Source organism: Balaenoptera physalus (assembly GCF_965194825.1).
Source record: "Balaenoptera physalus genome assembly, chromosome: 13".
In the NCBI taxonomy this organism is placed as follows: domain Eukaryota; kingdom Metazoa; phylum Chordata; class Mammalia; order Artiodactyla; family Balaenopteridae; genus Balaenoptera; species Balaenoptera physalus.
In genome coordinates, this window is record NC_138892.1 from 74,725,940 (window position 1) to 74,748,983 (window position 23,044).

At 33.5% G+C, this 23,044-nt stretch overlaps 1 protein-coding gene across 18 annotated transcripts in view; it reads left to right on the plus strand.

Moving 5' to 3' along the window:
- The window catches only part of KIF21A (kinesin family member 21A), a 172,279-nt gene that overhangs the window by 143,579 nt on the left and 5,656 nt on the right, over positions 1-23,044 (plus strand). For 4 of the 18 annotated variants that reach the window (XM_082419230.1, XM_082419242.1, XM_082419243.1 and 1 more), the window contains 12 exons: positions 178-232; positions 2,491-2,702; positions 5,058-5,165; positions 6,584-6,712; positions 8,910-8,948; positions 9,611-9,625; positions 13,271-13,407; positions 14,981-15,161; positions 16,664-16,828; positions 19,541-19,658; positions 21,070-21,240; positions 22,540-22,739. In XM_082419230.1, the coding sequence (XP_082275356.1) occupies positions 178-232; positions 2,491-2,702; positions 5,058-5,165; positions 6,584-6,712; positions 8,910-8,948; positions 9,611-9,625; positions 13,271-13,407; positions 14,981-15,161; positions 16,664-16,828; positions 19,541-19,658; positions 21,070-21,240; positions 22,540-22,739 (1,530 nt within the window). The remainder of the gene's footprint in view (positions 1-177; positions 233-2,490; positions 2,703-5,057; positions 5,166-6,583; positions 6,713-8,909; positions 8,949-9,610; positions 9,626-13,270; positions 13,408-14,980; positions 15,162-16,663; positions 16,829-19,540; positions 19,659-21,069; positions 21,241-22,539; positions 22,740-23,044) is intronic. The other 14 variants (XM_082419241.1, XM_082419244.1, XM_082419239.1 and 11 more) reach the window with 8 other exon arrangements.

Below are 23,044 nucleotides of genomic sequence, written 5' to 3' on the forward strand. Positions count from 1 at the left end.
ACTGGGATATTTAAGGAAGGAAAATGGACTATTTTAGTTTATTTTGATTTTAAATATTGTCTTTCTGTGTTTTCTGTAGGCATATAAATTTTTTTCCATACTTGTACTCATTAGAGGACATACAGTTTTCTATAAGTTCCCTTTTAATCATGTGTTTAATTACTTATTTGCACATAGCTCACTCTCTTCAGACCTTATGAAGCTTTGTGGTGAAGTGAAACCTAAAAACAAGGTAAGGAGAATTGAAAATACCAGGTAAACATTTTTTCTGCTGTTCTTTATTGTCACTATTAATCACATAGGCCTCCGGTTTGACTCTTAATAGGTCAGCAAGTAGGCATGCTTTTACCAAAGATTTCATGTGTAAGAAATTTAGTTCTTTATCATATTCCCCCTTGAAAAAAATTTTTATTGAAAAATTGCTCCTTTGTGAAACTTGTGATTTACTGTATTCTTGTACTTTTTCCACTAGATAAGATATGATTATGGAAAACAATCCTTAAAAATAATTTAGATTGACAGGAGATTTTTGAAATTTTAACATTCTAGTATGTCCTTAAGTATTCCTTATTTATTTTGTTTAACTGTGTCTTGAGGTGATTTGAATAGGCCAACTCTTAATCATCATTTTGTATTGAAAATTGATGCTATAATGTATATTTATGAAGCTTAAAAAAATAAAGGATACATAGTGTTAAATGTGTAAGAAACACATGGTATATTTCAGATTGATTGTAGCATTTGATACTAGATGAATTAACTATCTTAACATGTTTGAAAACAAAGAATTCTTGCAGTGCTTAGTAAATATTAGTTGAATGAATGGATGAAATCAGGACTCAAAAGAATAGTACTGTGCTAATGGACAGGATGGATTTAAGGGCAACAGTGGCTAGCCAGGTAATATAAATGAGTAATTTGGCTGGATGTAAGGTAATTAATAGGGGTCATTATGATTACCTGAAGTGGACATGCTCCATCTAAAGCAAATAGCCACCACTCAACTACTGCTTATGTTTGCCATGATGGAATATGGGCCTAAGGCTACCAGATCCTCAACTTTTTAAAGAGAAGCTTTAAATATGTATTTAAATGGAGAATTTCCTTATCTTTAAAATACTGGGCTAGCCAACTGAAACACATCTCCAGTCTTTATGTATGGTCCTTGAGCTACTGGCTTGGTGACATGTGGTTTGTGTTTTATTATTCTAAGTGACTAAGTAGAAGTTACCCAAACTCAAAGAAAACATTCTAGTATAGTTTGGATCCAGTCTTAAGTGGAAGAGAGAATCTCCTAAGGTAACTTGGTCTTTCAGGCCCTGTGAAAGCCAGAGAGAAATGTGAAGTGGTAGCCTGAAGGTCATCTCCTAAAAAAAACCACTGTGGTTAGGAATTCCCAAGAAAATGACTCAATTTGCAGTAGGGAGAACTGACAGGGTAAAAGGTTGGCCTGCAGGGCTTTCTGTTTCCAAAAGTTTTCTGGTAATATCTACCACTCCTTTTGAACTGCAAAGATGCCTAAAAGGATCTCATATTATTTACTTTTCACTCATTGAAAAAGTGAAGTTGAGTATGTATTTTAAATAGGTATTTACCAGCACTATGTTAAATGCAGGGGATACAAAGTTGAATAAAACAGGTTGTCTGCCCTTTAGAGGTTTCTAATCTGGTAAACACCTTGATTATCTGTTAATACATTAGCCATAGCAGCCAACTCTAAGCATTAACAACAAGATAGTCCCATTGGTTTTTCAGGAGTATGGAAGGGAATGCTTATGGTAAATTTAGATTCTAGGAAAATAACCTTCACCTGCCTCACCATGCTGCCAAAAGCTGGTGTGGACTGGTGGTAGATATCCAGCAGGCAGATTAAACACCCAATTAAAGCATCAGGGGGGCAGGGTCATAAAAAAGGAGAAACAGATGTAAAAATTGATAGTAAAATGAAATTAAAATTTATATTAAATAAATCATCTAAGCCTGGGAAACATCAGAATTTAGTTGAATGTCCCTGCAACTATCTTTTGGTTTAATTTCTTTCTTCTTTCTTTCTTTCTTTCTTTTTTTTTTAATGATATGTTGAGGGAGCTGGCGATGAATGGCAGGATAGCACAGTAATATTGCAGGCAGATTGCCTGGTTTTGAATCTGGCTTTGCCACTTACTAGCTGTGTGACTTTGGACTTTTAGCTTCTCTGTGCCTCAGTTCTCTCATTTGTGAATTGGGATAATGATAGTATATACTAATATAGTAAAGTATTTAGAACAATTTCTGGCATACAATAGAAATGTTGGCTATTATTATGGCCTCTAAAGGTCTTACCTGGCTGTAGCTCTGGCTTGCCACTATCTTACATGTTATGTTTGACACACTTGCTAGGAAAAGACACGCTAAATGTTTTACCTATTTCAAACTAATATTAAATATCGCCTAATCATCTTTCCTGCGAAAATGTGCACATGATTGCTTTTCCTTCCATTCTCTGACTAGGCCCGAAGGAGAACCACCACTCAAATGGAATTGCTGTATGCAGATAGCAGTGAACTAGCTTCAGACACTAGTACAGGAGATGGCTCCTTGCCTGGCCCTCTTACACCTGTTGCAGAAGGGCAAGAGATTGGAATGAATACAGAGACAAGTACTTCTGCTAGGGAAAAAGAGCTCCCTCCCCCATCTGGCTTCCCTTCTAAGATAGGCAGCATGTAAGTCTGGCCCAGCTACACTAACTTCCTTTCTTTTGGCTTTCTCTTTTAAAAAAAAAAAAAAAAAATGCATGTTGCTTATTTCTTATTTCTATTTTTAAAAATTTATGTAAATAAGATCTCTAGTTTTCAAAGTAATTTCTGTTAGGTGTTGTGTCTCCAAATTTTTGGACATTCAAAATAATTTAAATGAGATGTTCTTTGTTGAATTGCTTAGTCTTATTTCTAAGTTTTAGGGTCTTTCTTAAAGATTATAATTTTTATAAAGGCTAAGTTGTGAATTACAGACAAAATTTATTTAGAAACACCTAAACTAGATTAAAGTTATACCTATAAAACCATTATATAAAACAGAAGCTTTAAAGATTCTTAAATTTACTCTAAATTACATTATATCGTAGTTCTAAGAGCCTGGTCAAGACAGTAAACCTTTGCTGACACTTTCAAAGAAAAATACAAATATCAGTTACAAATAATACATTTTGAATTTTCCTAATTCTTTGCCTTGAAGCACATTGCATGTCTGGGATGAGTGTACACATAAAGTATAAATATTGTATTATTAAAGATTTGAAGGAGGAAATATTACCTCTCCTCTCTATGATAATCTTAGCAAAAAACATTCCATTCAAAACAAAACTTATTTAGAAATTCTTCATTATTATCTTGAGAACAAAGATTTCCCTACACAGGCCTGTGTGTGTGTGTGTGTGTGTATGTGTTTTGTTAGTTATATTAAAATTACATCAGTCATTCACTGGTAAAGATTTTTAATGGCTTTTTTCCAAACTAACTCTCACATGTGATCTAGCAAATGATCTATTGAATGAACACATCATTGCATTGGGAAATATTGCCCAAAAAATGGTTCATACTATATGACTCTGTAAATAATAAAATATAACAAACTCTCCACCCTAACTTGAACATCTGTTTCCCATAACTTTCTTCATCTTATGAAGATATTTTCACTGTCTTCCATTCAGTAAGCCCATCTGCTACCTTTAGTTCCAAAATTAGTTTTAATGACAGAACTATCTTGCATGTGCTTGAGGTGACTTATGTAATTAACTATTAGATTTGCTCTTGGAGATTGCTAACCAGTATAGCTTATGGCTTCAGTGCTTTTTTGATAAGATAACAGTAGAAAAATGCTTTTGGTGAAGGTAGTGATATAGAACTGAGAACAGATTTTAGAGACGCCTATGTGTTCAGCATTTAGTCTATCAGATGAATAGAGACTTTTGGAACTTCAAGACTAAATCTATGACCTGGAATCCAGAATTCAGGTAATACCTTCTTTTTGCCCTTTTGTTTTTCATTTTAAAAATGTATCATTTATGACAGGTTGTAGAAAATGTCTTTTAGACACTGTCTCTTCACATGATTTATTATCAAGTTTTCATAAATTAAGATGCTTGTGTAATTCTGTACAAATTTAAAAGTTGGTCATGTGCTTGGTGCAGTAACTCTTATATCCCATTACTACATGACTTCCATTGCATAAAGTAAAAGAATTTACTCAAGTGGGCCTTATGATTTAAATGATCCAGAACTTCTAAAATGTGATTTCCTCTAATTAGAAAAATCAGGCACGTGAAGTTTAATTATATTTAGTTTTCACTTTCAAATAGGAATCATTGTAAGCCCATTCTGGGGATCCTGCTTGCTAATTCCTTAGTGGTTTTTTTCCTTATTAATAAAAGTAGTCAAGGATAGCAAAAAATTCATTTTTTTCAATTAAAATTCATTACCACTGTACACAAAAATCATAGTCTTAAATTGTTAATTACATAGCCACTATTGAACATTTAAAGTCTATAATAAAACAAATATTTTTAGTACTAAAATAGATATAGATAACTAATACTTAAATACTAGTTAAGTAAAATGTAGTTTTTTGTGATTACCTGTAGTATTCTTTTGTGACTGTGTAAATATTAATTCATTAAATCTTTGTTTCTCATATTCTGATATTCTAATATTTTTGTTCTTGCAAAACTATAAAGACAATTTTTCTTCAACTGAAGCAATTCTAATCAAACTTAAACATTTAATGTTTAAAATTAAAAAATTATTTTAGCTATTTGGCAGTATAGCATTGATGTTTACATTCAAAGATAATGGGCATGTATGTATTTGACAAAATTGCCAGTTTAAAAATTAAATATATAGTTATCAAGCTCCCATTAATTAAAAATAACTCATGTGATATTTTCCTGTCCTAGTTCTAATTTCCAAATAATCTTTCTCAAGTTCCAGTTATTAATCTATTAAAAATTTAGGTTGACTATCTGCCAAAGTTATATGTATATATTTAAAATTAGATGATTACAGAACCTTTCTCTCTCTTAGTTCCAGACAGTCATCTTTATCAGAAAAAAAGCTACCAGAGCCTTCCCCTGTAACAAGGAGAAAGGCATATGAGAAAGGGGAAAAATCAAAGGCCAAGGAACAAAAACAGTAAGTTACCCATGCTTTTTATCTACTAGATTGTATAAAATGTCTGATGCACTTAGATGCTAAAGCACAATAGTGAAATTATTTTCCGTATTCAGACTGACTCTGGGATTGTGACTGATTTGACTAATCAAGACAATCAAGTCCGCTGTTGGCTTGTATAAGTAGTCTAACTTTCTTGGTAACACCTATAAATAAATTTGAGCACTTGTCCCCATTCATATAGTCTGATTTATTTTTCAATTATTTGTGCATATCATTTTGGAATTAATATACCTTTGAGGAGAGGTTTATTAAAACTACAATTCAAATAGTCTTCTAGAAAGTTTTGAAATTAATTTTGACTGTCATCTGATAAAACTGACATTGATTTCACCTCTTTAAAGTGGTTAACAGAAATCTAGTTTTAGAAGATGTGTGACTTGTGCCATTTTCTTGCTGTTCTTTTATGTTTAAATTGGTATTATCCTTAATTGTTTTTTTTGTTGAAATATTTTAAAAGCTATTTGTGTGTTTTGTGAGGGTTAGTTTGCTTAATAGTACACAATATAATCTGATGGTCCACTTACGTGGGCATTTGTAAATTACAACACCACAACACACAGAAAGTTAAAAATGGGTTAGAGCCACTGTCACCTTTCTACCCTGTGGCACACTGAGATCTCCCTCAGGTCACCTAAGGAGCTGCATATGGCAGGTAGATCTCTGACATGCTCTTGAGTAGGAGTATCAATACTAATCTATATTTAAGTATTGATAAAGCCAATTTCTTTAACATAAAAATAATTATGAAAGAAGTTTTCATATATTTTCTGTACCCAAGTGGATGATCCTATACCATCCTCCTCCCTTGTACCAACATGCACACTCTCTACTTTGACCACTGGTTTAGCTGACGTGAATGTCATGGAAGTTGCTCTTCTAATCATCCTTGTTTCCTGTATTTAAAGATGTAATTTACCTGTTTCTACTGAATCGAATGTCTTAAGAATAAGCAGGAGGTAGGGGATGGAGCAAATAAGTAATTTAAAAATAAATGAATGAATCAATTGAATAGGCAAATTCCTCTTAAACTCTCAGGGTCTGTTTCCTCATCTGTAAAGTGAACAACTTGCTCTCAACTCTAAAATTGTATAATTTTAAATTTGGCTTGCTTTATTTATACTGACTTTAGATTTTAGCAGACAGAACTTTTTCTTTAGTGCCATCTTGTGGCCAGTGTAACAAGATTCAGTGGAAAAAAAATTTTAATTAAATTGTTCAGAGTGCATTTTATCTTATAAAAAGGAACAGAGGAAGAAAGGAAGCAAGGAAGGAATTCTATAATGAAAAGCTTTTTTAAAAAAGCATGTTTCTTACAACATTTCTAACAAATCAAAGCCAATTAAAGCCACCTATTTAATGTTCTTTTTTTCTTGTAGCTCAGATTCTGGAACCTCAGAGGCTAGTCTTTCACCTCCTTCTTCCCCACCAAGCCGGCCCCGTAATGAACTGAATGTTTTTAATCGTCTTACTGTTTCTCAGGGAAACACATCAGTTCAGCAGGATAAGTAAGTCATTATGTAAAAGAGCCCCAATTATTCATTATAATATTCTGAACCTTTCAATACAGTCTGTTAGAAAACATTTAGCCTTCTCTCTGTGTGGGAGATGGAGTCTGACTTGTGAACTCTTGCCATATTTCATGTGTTTTTCCAATGGGAAATGAACCATATAGACAAAATTAGAGAAATTAATTTTCCTGCTGAACATTATTCCCTGCTATAGATTTGCATTGCTATACTAAGCACTTGTCTTACCTTTTCTTTTACAAGTAAATTGGGATTGAAAAATCTTTGAGACCACTTGAAGTTACATTTCTTGGGATTTTTCAGCTCATTGAGCCTATAAAAGCCTCTAATCCAGATAGCCTGCTTTGAAAAGAGGCAAATTATTTTACCTTTGGTGGATATAACAGCTTACAAAAGCATTGCCATATGTGTAACATGTTGTTATCATTTGGTTGTTCTACAAATCCGCCACAAAACTTGAGTAATTGTATTCTTGGGATAAAAGAGTACCTTTATGGGTAGAGGGGGTAGAACTCAGGGGTTCTCAGGGGTTGTTGGGGAAGAGAAGTTGGAGGGGTATGGAAAATATAATTTTCATTAAATTTGAAGTGGAAAAATATTCCCACACTGAGCCAGAATCTCTCTTGCAAGAATTTCATACTAACAGTGTTGCCATAAGGTGTTTATTAACTCTGACTTGTCTGCTTTGATTTTGAATGATAGCATTTTGGATAATATATGTACTTGATATTCAGTATCCCACACCAGTTCTTTGTTTTCTATGCTATAATCTCCCTGTATATATCAACGATTTCTGAAATTTACAGGGTATTGTTTAAGATCTGTCTGGCATGTTTAGATCATGCCAAATGGCTCTATAGACTTAGAGAGACACACCATCATTTTGAAAGATTCTTTAATCTACTTAATTTTTGGATAACATTTTTGATTAGATTTTAATATAGTTTAATCAGTTAGATTAAACTATATTAAAATTAGATTTTAATATAGTTTAATCAGATGACATGTCCTTTCAAATGATCTAGATAGGTTTTTTTTTTTTTATATTTTTAAAAAATATATTTAAAAAAAGACTCTTGAACATTGTTAAATCATACCTCTCATTTAATTGAGAAAGAGTAGAAGAACATTAAGAATGTCTTTAGGAAGTCCATTTTCACTAGCGATGATGAAGAATTACTAAATTTTGTCTCCCTTGCATTCACAGTCATAAAATTTTTCTGTTGGTCTTTTGATAATCTTGACAATCTAATTATAGTTCCATATTTTTTACTGAAATAGTTTATGAGCTACCTACCAATCATTTAACTCTGTTGTAGTCTCTATAAACTAAAACTTAGAATAACTGACTACACTTTCAAAAAACTCACCTACCTTTTTAATGACTTTCTTTGGTCTCCTTTTTGAGTCTAGCATATTTCACCAGCTAGAAGTAGGTCCCACACATTGTTTCTGATTACATATATGCCAGCACTCACTCTATCCTCATTCTTCCCAAGGATATTATATAACAATACAAGCTAAATAGATTTTCATGATAACCAGACTTATTGTCAGTCCTGGAGGTTTCAGGTTAAGGCTGACAGGAGTGGCTCACCTGTTTTTAAAATCCCAGTAAAACCTCCCAACTATTACTGAGGGACTGCCTAATCAGAAGAACTCCATGTTTTTGAGATGAATTAAAATCAAAGGTTATTAAATTTTGAATGATTTGCTTTCCATGCAAACATATAATGTATTTGTGAAACTTCCACGTGAGAGTCTAAATCTAAAGTAATTATCAAGAGGAATAAAGTTCGTCAATGACTACTGAAACCGAAAAATTTTTCTAGTACTAGTCAAATTAAATAGAGTCTTGAAGTGATGTATTTCACTTGCTTGATGTTGTTCCTTTTCAGGGCCTACATTTTAGAAAGTGAGGATAGCTGGGTTCTGTGGATCAGTAAGAGAAAGTTTTTCCCCCCAAATCTTGGTAGAAAACATAAGCACAAAATTTTAACTAATTTAGCTGTCACTGAATTTGCTGATATCCAGTGCAAATAGAAAAGCAGGACACTGTAAAGGAAATGTTTGCTGTATTTCTGTTATTCATACTGTTGAATCAGTTCAATCTCAGTGTCTTTACCTGTTGACATCTGTATTCTTTTTCCTCATAATTCTAACTCTTTCACTGTAGGTCTGATGAAAGTGATTCCTCTCTGTCGGAGGTACACAGGTACTTTCTTTCTTTCCTACGTTCTGGCATTTCAGTGATGTTCTAAAATGCCTTCCTAGAAACTTTAAACAAATCTCATTTTTGTTGCATTCATAACTTATAAACCATATAAATACACTGATTTTTTAAACATTAATTTTAATATATTTTTGTGATCATACCTTTCAAAGTAGTGGTAAACTTTTTATATAATAGCATAAAAATTTGTGCTATTTATATTCTGTCTATAATCTAAAACTTTTCTTTAAAGAAATTAAGTTCTATGAAAATTAATGTAAAGGTTTGCTCCTCAATGGTTTTTTCCACCTCAAGGCATGGGAAGTGAATAAGGTATTTTTTCATGTTGATTTATTGATTTTAAATAAAAAGTTTATGGCAGGCTTTGTGATTTTAAAAAAAGGTATACTAGGGAAAAAAAGGACACTATGGTACCTAAAATATAGAAAGATATAGAAAGTAAAAGAATTTTAAAAGCATAATAAATAGTTTTAACTGGTAGATGCTGTTTTTCAAATAACAATGTTGCGTTTTTTCATGTTTATGGGTTTTTTGGACCCCTAATTTCTCTTTTTTCCTTTCATTTCCTCTTCCCACTAATCAGTTTGTCTCCTCTCACTTTGCACTTCTTTCCCATGTTTTATGGCCATTTTCCTGATCATCAGTAGATCCTCCAGAAGGTAGGCAGGGGAAGGGAGAGGAAATTAATCTTATTCACAGTATTACAAGACTTTACTGGTTTTGCATGGATCAGAAATAAGCATTTTTTCCCTTCACATCAGATCTGTTGTATAAGTTTGCAATATTTAACCTTACCTTAAACTATTTTAAAGTTGATTTATATACTTCAGAATGTGGATAGATTAATTTTAATAGAGAAAGAAATACCATGGATTTATGTTTCCAATTTCTGTACTTTTTCTATTATCTTTTGTATAAGGTAATCTCTATAAAATATTAACTCTAACATTCTGAATATTTGAGAGTATCTTTCAGTATCTAATAAATATGATGCTATATTTAATGTTGAAATTATTTTTCTTCAGAAGTCTGAATGAATAAAACACATAAGAATGAAAAAGACACATCCTGGTCTCTAGGGCTATGCCATACATAAGTTACTGGAGGCAAATATTCACTTTTGTAATATTACAACCTTTGACATGACAGAATTGTGTTGCACATTATATCATCAGGAAACGTTAATAGATTCTTAGGATAAAGATAGTAATCTGAAGGAAGGAACTCATTTGGAGACATAGTGCTAAATAACCAAGGGTACTGTTTAGCTTTTTTCTTAGGATGATTTGTGTCATTAAATGCAGATCAAAACAGCTCTTAGGTTATTAACATTAATTCTTTTCTTTATAATCAGCTTGTTAGAATATACATACATATATATTTAATGTTTTAGAAGAGCAGCAATTGACTATGCATTAGATCATAACTTTTCAACATTTGAAGCAATAGTTATAATTTAATGGCTTCAGTTCATAGCTATAAACCCCACATAATATTGATAGGATTTCAAAATGGCAGTTTTAGGCTTTTGAGGAGGTTTTGCTACCATTTCAGTTTTAATCTGGTTAAGTTCTTAGATTGGTAATCTAACAAGTTACTGAGCATTAATTTCAAGAATCTCAAATTGATGTGTGAATGCAAATATTACTTTTTATTTTGTAATTATACACCCATGTGGTAACAATTCCTGGTCTTATTTCTGGTAATGGGGAACTCCCTTGACTTTTTGAAATCATTATAACTAAATCCCAAAAATAAAGTTTTTCTTTTTAAATCCTAAGCCTAATTTACCTCCTTTAAATTTTTATTCATTGGTCTGTCATCAACCCTCTTGAGCTATGCTAGATTTAATCCAGTATACCTTTTTTGTGTGTATGTGCCAGCTCTTTAAATATTCAGCTATTTAACTGTGCTTTTGTATGCTCTCTCCGATGAAGGTTCTCTTATCAGCTCCATAGTTTTAGATTCATCTGTTCCTAATGTGATATTGTCTGCAGATCCTTCTTTCTGCTTCCACTGTTTTGGAAAATCTCTGATTTTTCAAAGCTGTTTTTAAAATGTGGCATCTGGAACTCAGCCTCATTCCAGATGTGGCCTTGGCAGAATATAGTAGCTCTATTGCTTTCTTTCTCCTGAAATACTTACTTCTATTGCACAAGTCATTGAAAGTGTTGGTGGAGGAATCATAAATTGTTGATCCATTGATCTTGTATTCAATAAACAAATTTCTTTAGCTTTTAAAATCTAATTAAGCCCCTTTCCTACTTGGAGCATTCTGTTCTATCTTCAACATAAATTTTATGTTTAAATTTTATCCAATGAATATTTTAGTGCTAAGTACATACTTAAATGGATTTTTTTGGGTAATTTTTCTAGACAATACAGCTCTTTAAAATATCAATTAAATAAACATGCCATATCTGTCTTGAGTTCTGGGGAAAGACTGACTAGATATTGAAGACCTTTTTCTAGACTGAGAGGAACATTGACTCTTTAGGGGTGACTCTTCAGCCACTGATGGAACTACCTTACTACAACAGTTTCATACTTACCCAACATGTCCATAGGGATATCATTTGAAAAGCTTTTTGTATGGACCTTATTGGAATCAACATATATTGTGAATATGACATTCCCCTAATCTCCTGCCTATTAATTCTACAAGGAACTTCCCCTGTGAGATGTTATCTCTTACTGATGAGCATTTAAGTGTTTGTAATTATTTGTTTAATATTTTCCTCTGTGAGACTCAACAAGAAGTTTTACTCATCTGTAATTTCTGAAATCCACTTTTTTTTCTCCTTTCTGGAAAATTGGGTCTACATGTTTTATCCCCTTTATTGATCCTCTTAGTATACCAACAATGATTTTTGTCTCTGCAATGGTATATACTTTCACAACCCTGTGATCTAATGATGTAAAAACAGAAATACTTGAACTCACTGAATAAGTCTTCATTGTCAGATCTAATGTATCTTGGGCTTACATTTCTTCTTAATTATTTCTGTCCCTTGAATCTTAAAGGTTGTTCTCATTCATCAGGAAGATGGAAACAGACAGCTTTGTTTTATTCCTGAATCTGTCCTAACATTATGCCATCTGTCTTATATAATGGACATATTTCAACATAATTTTTCTTCCTGCTCTGAGCAAAGATACATCCAACTTATATATTTATCATTTCTTAATTCACTCTCATTTTTAGTCTTCCCAATACAATTATTTCAGTTCAGATCCTGTCTTAACCTCCTTTGGGATAGGGACAGTGTTTTGATAAATTTTATATTTTCACAGTTCATAGTCTAGTGGCATAAAGCAGAAATTCCAGAAATATTAAAATTATGAGAAATCTCCCTAAAGAGCATCACTATTCTTTTAAAATCTTACTCTTTTTTAGAAATCTTCTTTGAGATGGTGAGAGTTTTAAAAGTTTTTGTTATTTTTGAGCCATTCTCCCTTTAGAATTTCTGGCTATGCAATCATTCTTGTATTTATTCAAATTTGTTTGAAATTTGCTTCCTTAGTATTTTAGGTGGTATGTATTATACTTTCTTTAGAATGTCTTTTTTTTTTAAAAAAGTTGTTCTGTTTTTTTTAAATTTATTTATTTATTATATTTATTTTTGGCTATGTTGGGTCTTCATTTCTGTGCGAGGGTTTTCTCCAGTTGCGGAGAGCGGGGGCCACTCTTCATCGCGGTGCGCAGGCCTGTCAGTGTCGCGGCCTCTCCCGTTGCGGAGCACAGGCTCCAGACGCGCAGGCTCAGTAGCTGTAGCTCACGGGCTTAGTTGCTCCGCGGCGTGTGGGATCTTCCCAGACCAGGGCTCAAACCCGTGTCCCCTGCATTGGCAGGCAGATTCTTAACCACTGCGCCACTAGGGAAGCCCTAGAATGTCTTTTTTGACATAGAGTCGCATTCCAGGCTGATAGTCACATCTTCCAGTTATCCATCATTTATGCTTTCTCATTTTTCATAATTCACTATATTTGAACAGCTCCCAATATTACTTCATTAAATTTTGAAGAGATGAAATTGTTAATAAGAAAATCCAGTTTATCATGACTTTGCTCTTTGCAGAATGCACCTGCTAGTTGATGCCAAATTAGTTGATGCACTCCATCACTACTATTATAATTTCACACTTTGTCTCTGTCCTTTTGCTTAAAAAAGAGACAAGGGAGCAATCTGGATTTTATTACAGTACTAATTATTTAGAAAGACTTCTTAAAGCCAGAGAAAAAAATTAAAAGTAGTTTCATGATATAGCTACTAAAGTAAATCTTACTTTTTTCCCCCACCTCAGGGGCATAATCAACCCATTTCCAGCTTCGAAAGGAATCAGAGCGTCTCCACTTCAGTGTATTCACATAGCTGAAGGGCATACAAAAGCTGTGCTCTGTGTCGATTCTACTGATGATCTTCTCTTCACTGGATCAAAAGGTGCTAGTAGTTGTGCCATGTGGATATTTAACATATATTTTTTTTAATGATTACATTTTAACAGGTTTTTAAAAATGTCAAACTGCTTAAGACACATAAGAACCTGAGAGATAATCTCATTCAACTCCTGAATTATATAAAATATAAAATCATTGCATAGTTGGGAAGATAGTAAAACTTGTGTTGATGTTATGTGAACAGAATGGTGAGGGAATACATCTCCTTTTGGTAATTGAGCACCTAATACATGCAAAGCCCTGAGCTTAGTAATGCAGGCTATATGAAAATCTACAAAAGGCCATTACAGTGTACAGTGTGGTAAAGAGAATAAGATGGGTAGCAACCACCATTCCTTGAGCACTTACTCTATGTCAGAGACTATGCAAATTTTATCTCATTTAATTCTCACAATAACCCCAATGAAATACATGTTGCATCCTAATTTTACAGATAAAGAAGCTGAAGATTCAAGAAATTAAATAATTTTCCCAGATAAACTTAACTAGTAAGTGAAAGAGCCAGGATTAGAAACCTAGGTCTACTCATCTCCAAACCTGCACTCTTAACCCCTTTGGTGCAATTGTAGGCAAATAGAAATTAACTGTAAACGATTTGAAGAGTTATAGACAAAGAGTTTCAGGGTTTCAGAAAAGGGAGAGGTTATGCTAAATTGTGAAAAATAAGGAAGGCTTTGATAAGGAGGCATTTAGGATGAACCTTACAGGATTGTTTGGATTTGACAGGTAAGAATTGGCAACCAAGATTAGAGAACAGTGTAAGCAGAGACTTGGAGGTAGAAGTGGGTTTGGAAACTGAATTCAGTTGGATTGAAAAGTAGAGTATATGTAGGGGCAGTGGTGGACAGTGAGGTTAGAAAAGTGAGAAGGAAGCATGTACAGGAATTTGGGAAGCTAGTCAAAGCTTTTTAGCATTTAGGGATGTTACAAAGTGAGGGGAAAGTCTAGCTAGAACTTGTGAATTGTGAATAATGGCAAGTAATTCCCCAATTTAAAAAATTTGCTCTGTAAAAGAATTTTCTAATGATTCAAATTAAATTTATTAGTCCAGGATAATTAGATATTTAGCATGTCAAAAAAAAAATAGAATAGTTTTATGATTATGTTTTTGGGTCAAAAATGAAATCAATCAGTGACCCCTGGAAAAGAAAGCTGTGTGTATTCCCACGTGTGGAGTGTGGTGAGTACATAAAAGAGTGATCAAAGCAAAATGTCTCAAAGAGGCTGATTTGGGATTGCCATTTTAAATTCAGGAGCAATTTGAAACAAGATCCTCTTAATATGTCTATTTCAAAATTTTGTATAATTATTTTTTAATACCACATAATGCATACACCAGATATCCTGGCTTTCATCGAATCCTTTATACCTACTTTGCCTTTGAACCTGCTGCAAAGTGTCAAGGATAGAGTTAGGATGCCTGCTGCAAGTTAATTAAATAATTACTGTTTTCTTATCTCATTTTTTTTCTCATAGAAGAGAAATTGTTATTGTTAAGAGAATCTAATTTAGCTCATATTGACAGTATTTCCTCTTTTTTATTTGTTTGTTTTTAGATCGTACTTGTAAAGTATGGAATCTGGTGACTGGGCAGGAGATAATGTCACTGGGAGGTCATCCCAACAATGTAGTATCTGTAAAATACTGTAATTATACAAGTTTGGTCTTCACTGTGTCAACATCTTATATTAAGGTGTGGGATATCAGAGATTCAGCAAAGTGCATTCGAACGCTAACGTAAGTAACTTAAAGACAAACAGCATAAAGGGCAAATAGTTCTTGTTTACAAAATGTAAGAAAAGATAGGCCTATTTATGCATTTTTGTTTATTTATACCTATCCACTTGCAAAGAATATGAAAGTGTTTATAATAAGAACACAGATAAAATAAGGTGAAAAAAAAACTATTGAGAAAATAAAATACAATAGCTCAATATTAAACAGGAAAGGAGAAGTCATATTTGATCTGTGACTAAATACACATTTCATATTTCCTCCCTCCCAAATAACTAAGGAATTAAATTTTCATAGTATTCATTAATTGATGTAGTTAAATGATTTACATTACTTGCTTCAGATGAGTACCACTCCTTGGAAAATGGCTGAAATCACCATTATAGACTGTTAAGAAGTACTTGCAAAATTTAATTAGCATGTATTGAATAATACATGCTAATTAATTGAGGAGTTTTCTTAAGACTTACACTGCTTTGATGCTAGCCTATATTTCATAACTGTAGGTTATGTTGGATAATTGGAGGATGAATTTGTTTTCTACGTCTGTTATCATATATGTATGTCTTTAAAATATAGAGCAAATAGTGATTCTTTTTGCTGTAAGATTGATGAACTGTTTTACATAATTAAAATTAAGGTGAACTCTGTTGGTTTAAATAAGAGAAGGGAGCATAGGAATGGTTAATTTTTACTAATTTGTAGAGTGAGGATTATTAACATTTGAGTGCTATTTTATATTTTGAGAATTACTAATTATTTACTGAAATGAATACAGGTCTCTTGTGGAAAATTTTGTAGAAAAAAACCACTGTATCTTATGTTAGAAATTTACCAATCCAGTTGACTCATTAAAATCAAATTTGAAAAGATTGATTATAACTTGGTGTTTTAGAAGTTTGCTAATAAAATGTTTCAGAATTTTAAAATATACTTACCATTTAGAATTTAGCTGAGGAAATAGAAATAAATCATATTTAAGTCTTTCGCATATAGTAAATAATCCTTATATGATTGGGTTAAAATAAACAAAAACTGAAAACAAAAAGTCCTTAATGTCTTTAATTCATAAGGGCAAATCTTATATATGAAAGGAATACTGGTAGGCTTGTTCCTCAGGGAACTTCTGGAAGCTGCAGGAAAATGAACTAATTTTGTGACACTGTATCATTTCTTGAGTTTTTTTTGTCTTTGTCATCTAATCTTTTCTGACTCATATTTAAGTCATCCCTAACAGGGCCCAGAATTCCTAGTGTTATAGTAACTTGCAAATTAAGAGTTTTAAGCCATGTCATCTTGTTTTCTTCATTCATTTATTCATTTAACTATCAAAATGTTTATTTATTAGTGTGTATGAGGTGCTGTGCTAGGCACAGTGCATACAGTCACCAAAGAACACAGATCTTCCTGTTGTCTACAGCCAGTTTCCTAGGAATTTAAGGAATTCTAAGACTAACTCTTGTCCAGAAATGTGACTTATTTTGCTTTACTTTGTCCCTGTTAAGGTCTTCAGGTCAAGTTACTCTTGGAGATGCTTGTTCTGCCACCACCAGCCGGACAGTTGCTATTCCTTCTGGGGAAAACCAAATCAATCAAATTGCACTGAACCCAACTGGCACCTTCCTCTATGCAGCTTCTGGAAATGCTGTCAGAATGTGGGATCTTAAAAGGTAGAATTTTAAAGAAAATGTAGTTCCTGTATATGGCAAATGCAGTTTTCACACATTAATAACATTAGTGTGTGTGAAATCTAATTTGTGTAACCCCAGAAGTTAATATAAAAACCTAGACTTTTCTGTTTGATTCAGCACCTCTGAATGTCTATGTCCTCGTTAGCAAACTCACAATGTTCCTTTCTTTTAATCTCCATTGCTGGGAAAAATATATATGAAGGAAAATAGCCTTTCTTAATATTTGTCTATAAGTTGTGTTGTTTACCAGAAAGAGAACAAGATTTCTGGTAAACAGAAATCTTTGAAAGAATTATTTTTTGTAACATCACTTATGCATCATTATCTCAAAATGTTCAGTTTACAAACCATATAACTTTAAGTGTAAATCTTCACGGGAGTTTTATAAATATAGGATTATATATATATACACATATATATGATGAAGTATTAAGAAGATGAAGTGAATACAAAGAGAAAACTGATAAATTGAAATGTAAGGCATTACATCTTTGACTTGATTTTTTATTTGCCGTGAAGTATGAACTTTTATCCTTCATTTGAGTGTTTATTTTAGCTTCTTTTCTAGTTCTTAAAATTTTGGCAGCAAGGGAATATTTATTTATTAGTTAACATGTTTATTCAATATCAATTATGGCAGGCACTATACCAACACTTGTGGTAGGTACTGGGGATAAAGACTGAGCAAGACAAATTTGGTGTCCATCTTCTTAGAACTCATCTTGTAATGGAGGATAAAGGCCATTAAAAGGCAATTACAAGGGCTTCCCTGGTGGCGCAGTGGTTGAGAATCTGCCTGCCAGTGCAGGGGACACGGGTTCGAGCCCTGGTCTGGGAAGATCCCACATGCCGCAGAGCAACTAAGCCCGTGAGTCAGAACTACCGAGCCTGCGCGTCTGGATCCTGTGCTCCGCAACGGGAGAGGCCCACGCACCGCGGTGAAGAGTGGCCCCCGCTCGCCGCAACTAGAGAAAGCCCTCGCACAGAAACGAAGACCCAACGCAGCCAAAAATAAATAAATAAATAAATTTATATTTAAAAAAAGGCAATTACAAGATTTTTTTTTTTAATAAGACCCAACGCAGCCAAAAATAAATAAATAAATAAATTTATATTTAAAAAAAGGCAATTACAAGATTTTTTTTTTTAATAAATTTATTTACTTTTGGCTGCGTTGGGTCTTCGTTTCTGTGCGAGGGCTTTCTCTAGTTGCGGCGAGCGGGGGCCACTCTTCACCGCGGTGCGTGGGCCTCTCCCGTTGCGGAGCACAGGATCCAGACGCGCAGGCTCGGTAGTTCTGACTCACGGGCTTAGTTGCTCTGCGGCATGTGGGATCTTCCCAGACCAGGGCTCGAACCCGTGTCCCCTGCACTGGCAGGCAGATTCTCAACCACTGCGCCACCAGGGAAGCCCGGCAATTACAAGATTTTGAGTAAAGTTTGTAATTCAGGTAATATAGGTAATTCAGGTAATAATCCCATCTAGAAGGTCTTTGTCAGTAGTAAAACAAAGGGAAATTTATTTTAGAAATTCTGAGGAAAACTGGTTATAACTTGTAACATTTTAACGCATGACTGAGAAAGTATTATAAGCATAATTTATAGATAAATAAATGAGAGAGAAAGAGAAAGAAGAAACAGTCCTGAGTACTGTTTTAGAAATAAAAAGTAGAAAATTGAAAACAGTGCTTGTTTAAGAAAATTAGGAATGAGATGAGGACTGGGTTTATTCTTGAAGATATTAAACTTGATTTGTAGTTGTAGTACCATGAAGGAAGATACTCAAAGCCATGACATGAGGCAGAAAAGATATCAGCTTTTGAAAATCTTTACTTTCTTTTCTGCTGAAAAGTTAGATCCTTTTTCAAGTTGCTTGATTTCAGCAACATGATTAAATACAGATTCATCTTAACAAAGTAACTAAGAAAAGAGTTACAAGAAATAATAATATTCTAGAAGACAAATACATCTCTGTATTCCAGCAGCTTGATTTGAGGTAGGACTATGAAACAAAGGTTCATTGTCACCCCCTAACAATGGGCATCACATGTTTTTTCTACCAGTCAGATATATTCCTGGTCATTTTCATGTCTTTGTAATAACTGATGAAATGGACTACCTATTTTCTGACATACATGTATATACACATATGTGTGCATACATGTATGTGTGTATGTGTATATATGATGGGTGTACATATATGTGTATGTGTATATGTGAGAATATATGTTAGTGTAGTAAAATAATCTTACTTTCTTCATATTGTTATTTTCTAGTTATATCAGTGACATAGTTGTTTTAATCAAATTTCAAATTGGCCCTAATAACATCAATCATATGTCTATAACATGTTGAGACATTTAACAGATTAAGGTTTACCTGGACTTAGGTTAGTTAAAATTAGCCTTTAGCAAGTTTTTGGAGTTTTGATTTTTTTTTTTTTTTTTTTTTTTTACTACATGAATGATATTAGTTGCCTTGGAATAACTTATTTAGGACTCCTCACACTTCGATCAGAGAATTGATTAGTTTGGCCATTATTTTTACTCTTAATTTGAACAGAGTTGCATAGAGGTGGAGTTAAATCAAAAAGAACAGTTTTAGCAAAGACTATTGATTATTTTTGCTGAGGCTTAGGCTCAGCATGCTAAGAAATATTTTCAAACATAATTATTTTTCTTTCTTTTTAAAGGTTTCAGTCCACAGGAAAGTTAACGGGACACCTAGGCCCTGTTATGTGTCTTACTGTAGATCAGATTTCTAGTGGACAAGATTTAATCATCACTGGCTCCAAGGATCATTATATCAAAGTGTGTATAATAAAGTTGTTTAATTACATTCTCCTATTAAATGATAGATTTGAAGTATTGAGATGCACCTGGGACCCTTTTCTCTTAATCAGTTTTCTTTTTTCTCATTTCTAACCTTTGCTTTTTCTTCCTGATCTTTTTTTCCTCACTCGGTTCCTGGTTGTGTTGTCTTATTATTTAAATATGTATTCTCACTTTTCATAGAAGATAGGTTGGGAGGGATTTAAAAAAATTTTTTGGCTCAGTCATCCAACTAATGCTTAAGTCTCATCATCACCACCTTTAATGCTGAACATGTTATGGTCTTCATATTTTATGCAAGTAGCAGATAAGATGAGGAGAGAAGCATAGTTTGATTCTGGAGATGTTAAATTTGAGATGCTTAATAGAGGACCTTCTCATGTAGTCCAGTAGGCCATTTGAAAGGCAAGTCCAGAGCTCAAGATAAGTTATGACTAGACATGTATGTTTCAGAGCTGTTCAAACAGAAGCAGATGGTTAAGGAGTTAGAGTAGTTGACACGGCCAAAGGAGAGGGGTTGATATGACTCAGCCTTGGGGAATCCTATAAGAACCAACGGGAATAAAAAGAGGAAACAGTAATAAAGAGAGATAGGAAGAGTATAAGTACTCTTTTTTAGAAACTTAGATTAAGAGATGAGAAATCGGTTAGTGACTTGACAATAGAATGGTTAAGGTGAGAGGATTTTATATTTGGTAGACTTGAGCATGTTTATATGCTCAGGAAATGGGCTCAGTGGAGAGGGAAAGTGTGAAGAGTGAAGTGGTAGCAATTGGTGAATCAGATCAAAGATGTGAACCTTGGGAAAAAGTAGGTACACTTTAGCATCTGAAAAGAAGGGAAGGGTAAGAGAATGTTTGAGAATAAAAGGAAACTTTTGTAACTGGGAGGATGGTCCAGAAAGTTTATTTTTGGTCATACTAACCTTTTTAGGAAATCACAAGTTCAACAGTTAAGAGAGATGAGAGCAACCGAGGGGAGTGAAAGGTTTTGAATAGCAGCTTTGGAGAATTTGAGATGACCACCAAGATTGCAGAGCTACCTAATAGTGTTTAAATAACAATCATATCATTTATTTGAATTTCAACTGGATTGATATGTAGCATTTTTATTATTTAACGTATCATTTGTACACTCACACATGAGAAAACTGGTTGCCTTTCTTAAGAGCTTACAGTCTTGTAAACATGTGACATGTAAGCAAAAGTAGTGTGAAGATAAGGCTCAGGTTCATCCTGAGTCATTCATAGCAGGTTATTTTAGTTAACTTAGTAAAATAAAACAAATCATATCTGGTTAATATATGTGTGTGTGTTTCTATGAATGAACACATATAGGTGCTTATTTGTAAGTTAAATAGGATGACTGCTTCCTTTCTGCTTTTATTTAGATGTTTGATGTAACTGAAGGGGCTCTTGGAGCTGTGAGTCCCACCCACAATTTCGAGCCCCCTCATTATGATGGCATTGAAGCATTAACCATACAAGGGGATAACCTATTTAGTGGTTCCAGAGATAATGGAATCAAGAAATGGGATTTAGCTCAAAAAGACCTTCTACAGGTAATGCAAAACCTTTTCATGGGATGGAGTGGGTATTTCAAAGTCATCAGTATTCTATATAAGAACGCGAAGAGCCTCTATTTAGATTTTCATAGTTTAGGGTTGGTATCAAACAGGGCTTCCTCTTAAAAAGTGTTTCATCATCAGCCACCAGAGTTACTAATTATGAAAAGGGCAACATTCAACATTTAATGATATCTCCTAAATAAAAGAGGAATAGATAAGAGTTGGAAGATCTGGGATTGCCCATGCTTCTGTTTACTAAATGAAATCAGTCTTGGAGTAAAGCAGTCAGTTTCTCATTTTGTTTTTGTTTTTTTGTTTTATGTACACATATTCCAAAGAGTACCAAGTTTCACTAAGGTCAAAGCAGTCTAAATGATTCCTCATCTCATTTTCATACATTCAACAGCGGTGGTTCTCTCATTTCCTATAGAATGATAGTTGGATTGAAGTGTTCTGTCAATACAATCAAACATTGGTGGCTTTTCCTAATTCCCAGAGGAAGAAATTAGTTAACAGATAAAATTGTACTCAATTTCAGGCTTTTCCTTATAAATGTATGCATGTGTATGTATTGCAATTACTCCTACTTTCCTGCTTAAAACCAGATGAAAACAAAATGAACAAGTAGCATGAATGTTAATAGAAAAAACCTGGCAACAGATGCATATATTGCACTCAAAAGCTTTTCTTTTATAGATATACATTCTTGGATGTGACTTTTATGTTATGTATATAAATATATTTATGCATAAAATATGGTGTATAGTCTGAGCTTATAATTATTGTTTACTCATTGTGAAATATATAGGTTAGCTCCAGCCTTCAACAAAAACCTTTAGGCCTCTATGTTCTCTTCCAAAATTTAAGGCAGTGATTTTATGAGACAACCCTTATAGTCTACACACCAGGTTGTAGTTTTCAAACTAGTTGCATGAGATACATTTTGGAGAAAGGTAAGATAGTTACTCCTTTGAAGAGAAAGTGATGTTTGAAAAATCCTGTATATTTTCCAGGTGTTTTAGATTCTATAGATTTGGTTTTTTTAACATTCTAGGCCTTTAATACTGATAACACTGATGATAACTAGTGAGGCAAATTTAGGAGCAAATTACAGATTTATTTCTTTAAATCATGAAGAGTGACTTCACAGAAAATGTTTTTTATGGTTTCCAGGCCAGTTCAGTGTTCCAAATATTGAATTTTGTCAATAAAAACTTTTGTAACTTATTTTGGTATGAAAATGTCAGTTTGGACTACTCCCCTTAAACTGCTGATTTTTCCTTTTTTTCTCAGCAAGTTCCAAATGCACATAAGGATTGGGTCTGTGCCCTTGGGGTGATGCCAGGCCACCCAGTTTTGCTCAGTGGCTGCAGAGGGGGCATTCTGAAACTCTGGAACATAGATACCTTTGTGCCAGTTGGAGAGATGAAAGGTCATGAGAGTCCTATCAATGCCATATGTGTTAATTCCACCCACATTTTTACTGCAGCTGAGTAAGTTTCTCCTATGTGATCTTTCTCTATATTGTTTACTTGTATTCAGATTTAATAAACCCTGTAAGTTGTAAGTATCTGGAAATGTAGAACATATGAATCATTTTATTACAGTTATTCTAATGTCTATTTGTGATGTCTTATTTATATTTTCTGAGATACACTGTGGGCACTGAGTTTGGGCTCCCCTGGTTACATGGTAATAGTGTTACTCCTATATCGGCTCTCTGATTAGACTAAGAAGTCTGCTGCCAGATCTTCCCCTGGCGATTTTAATTTTTAAAAAATCATTCATAAGTGACTAG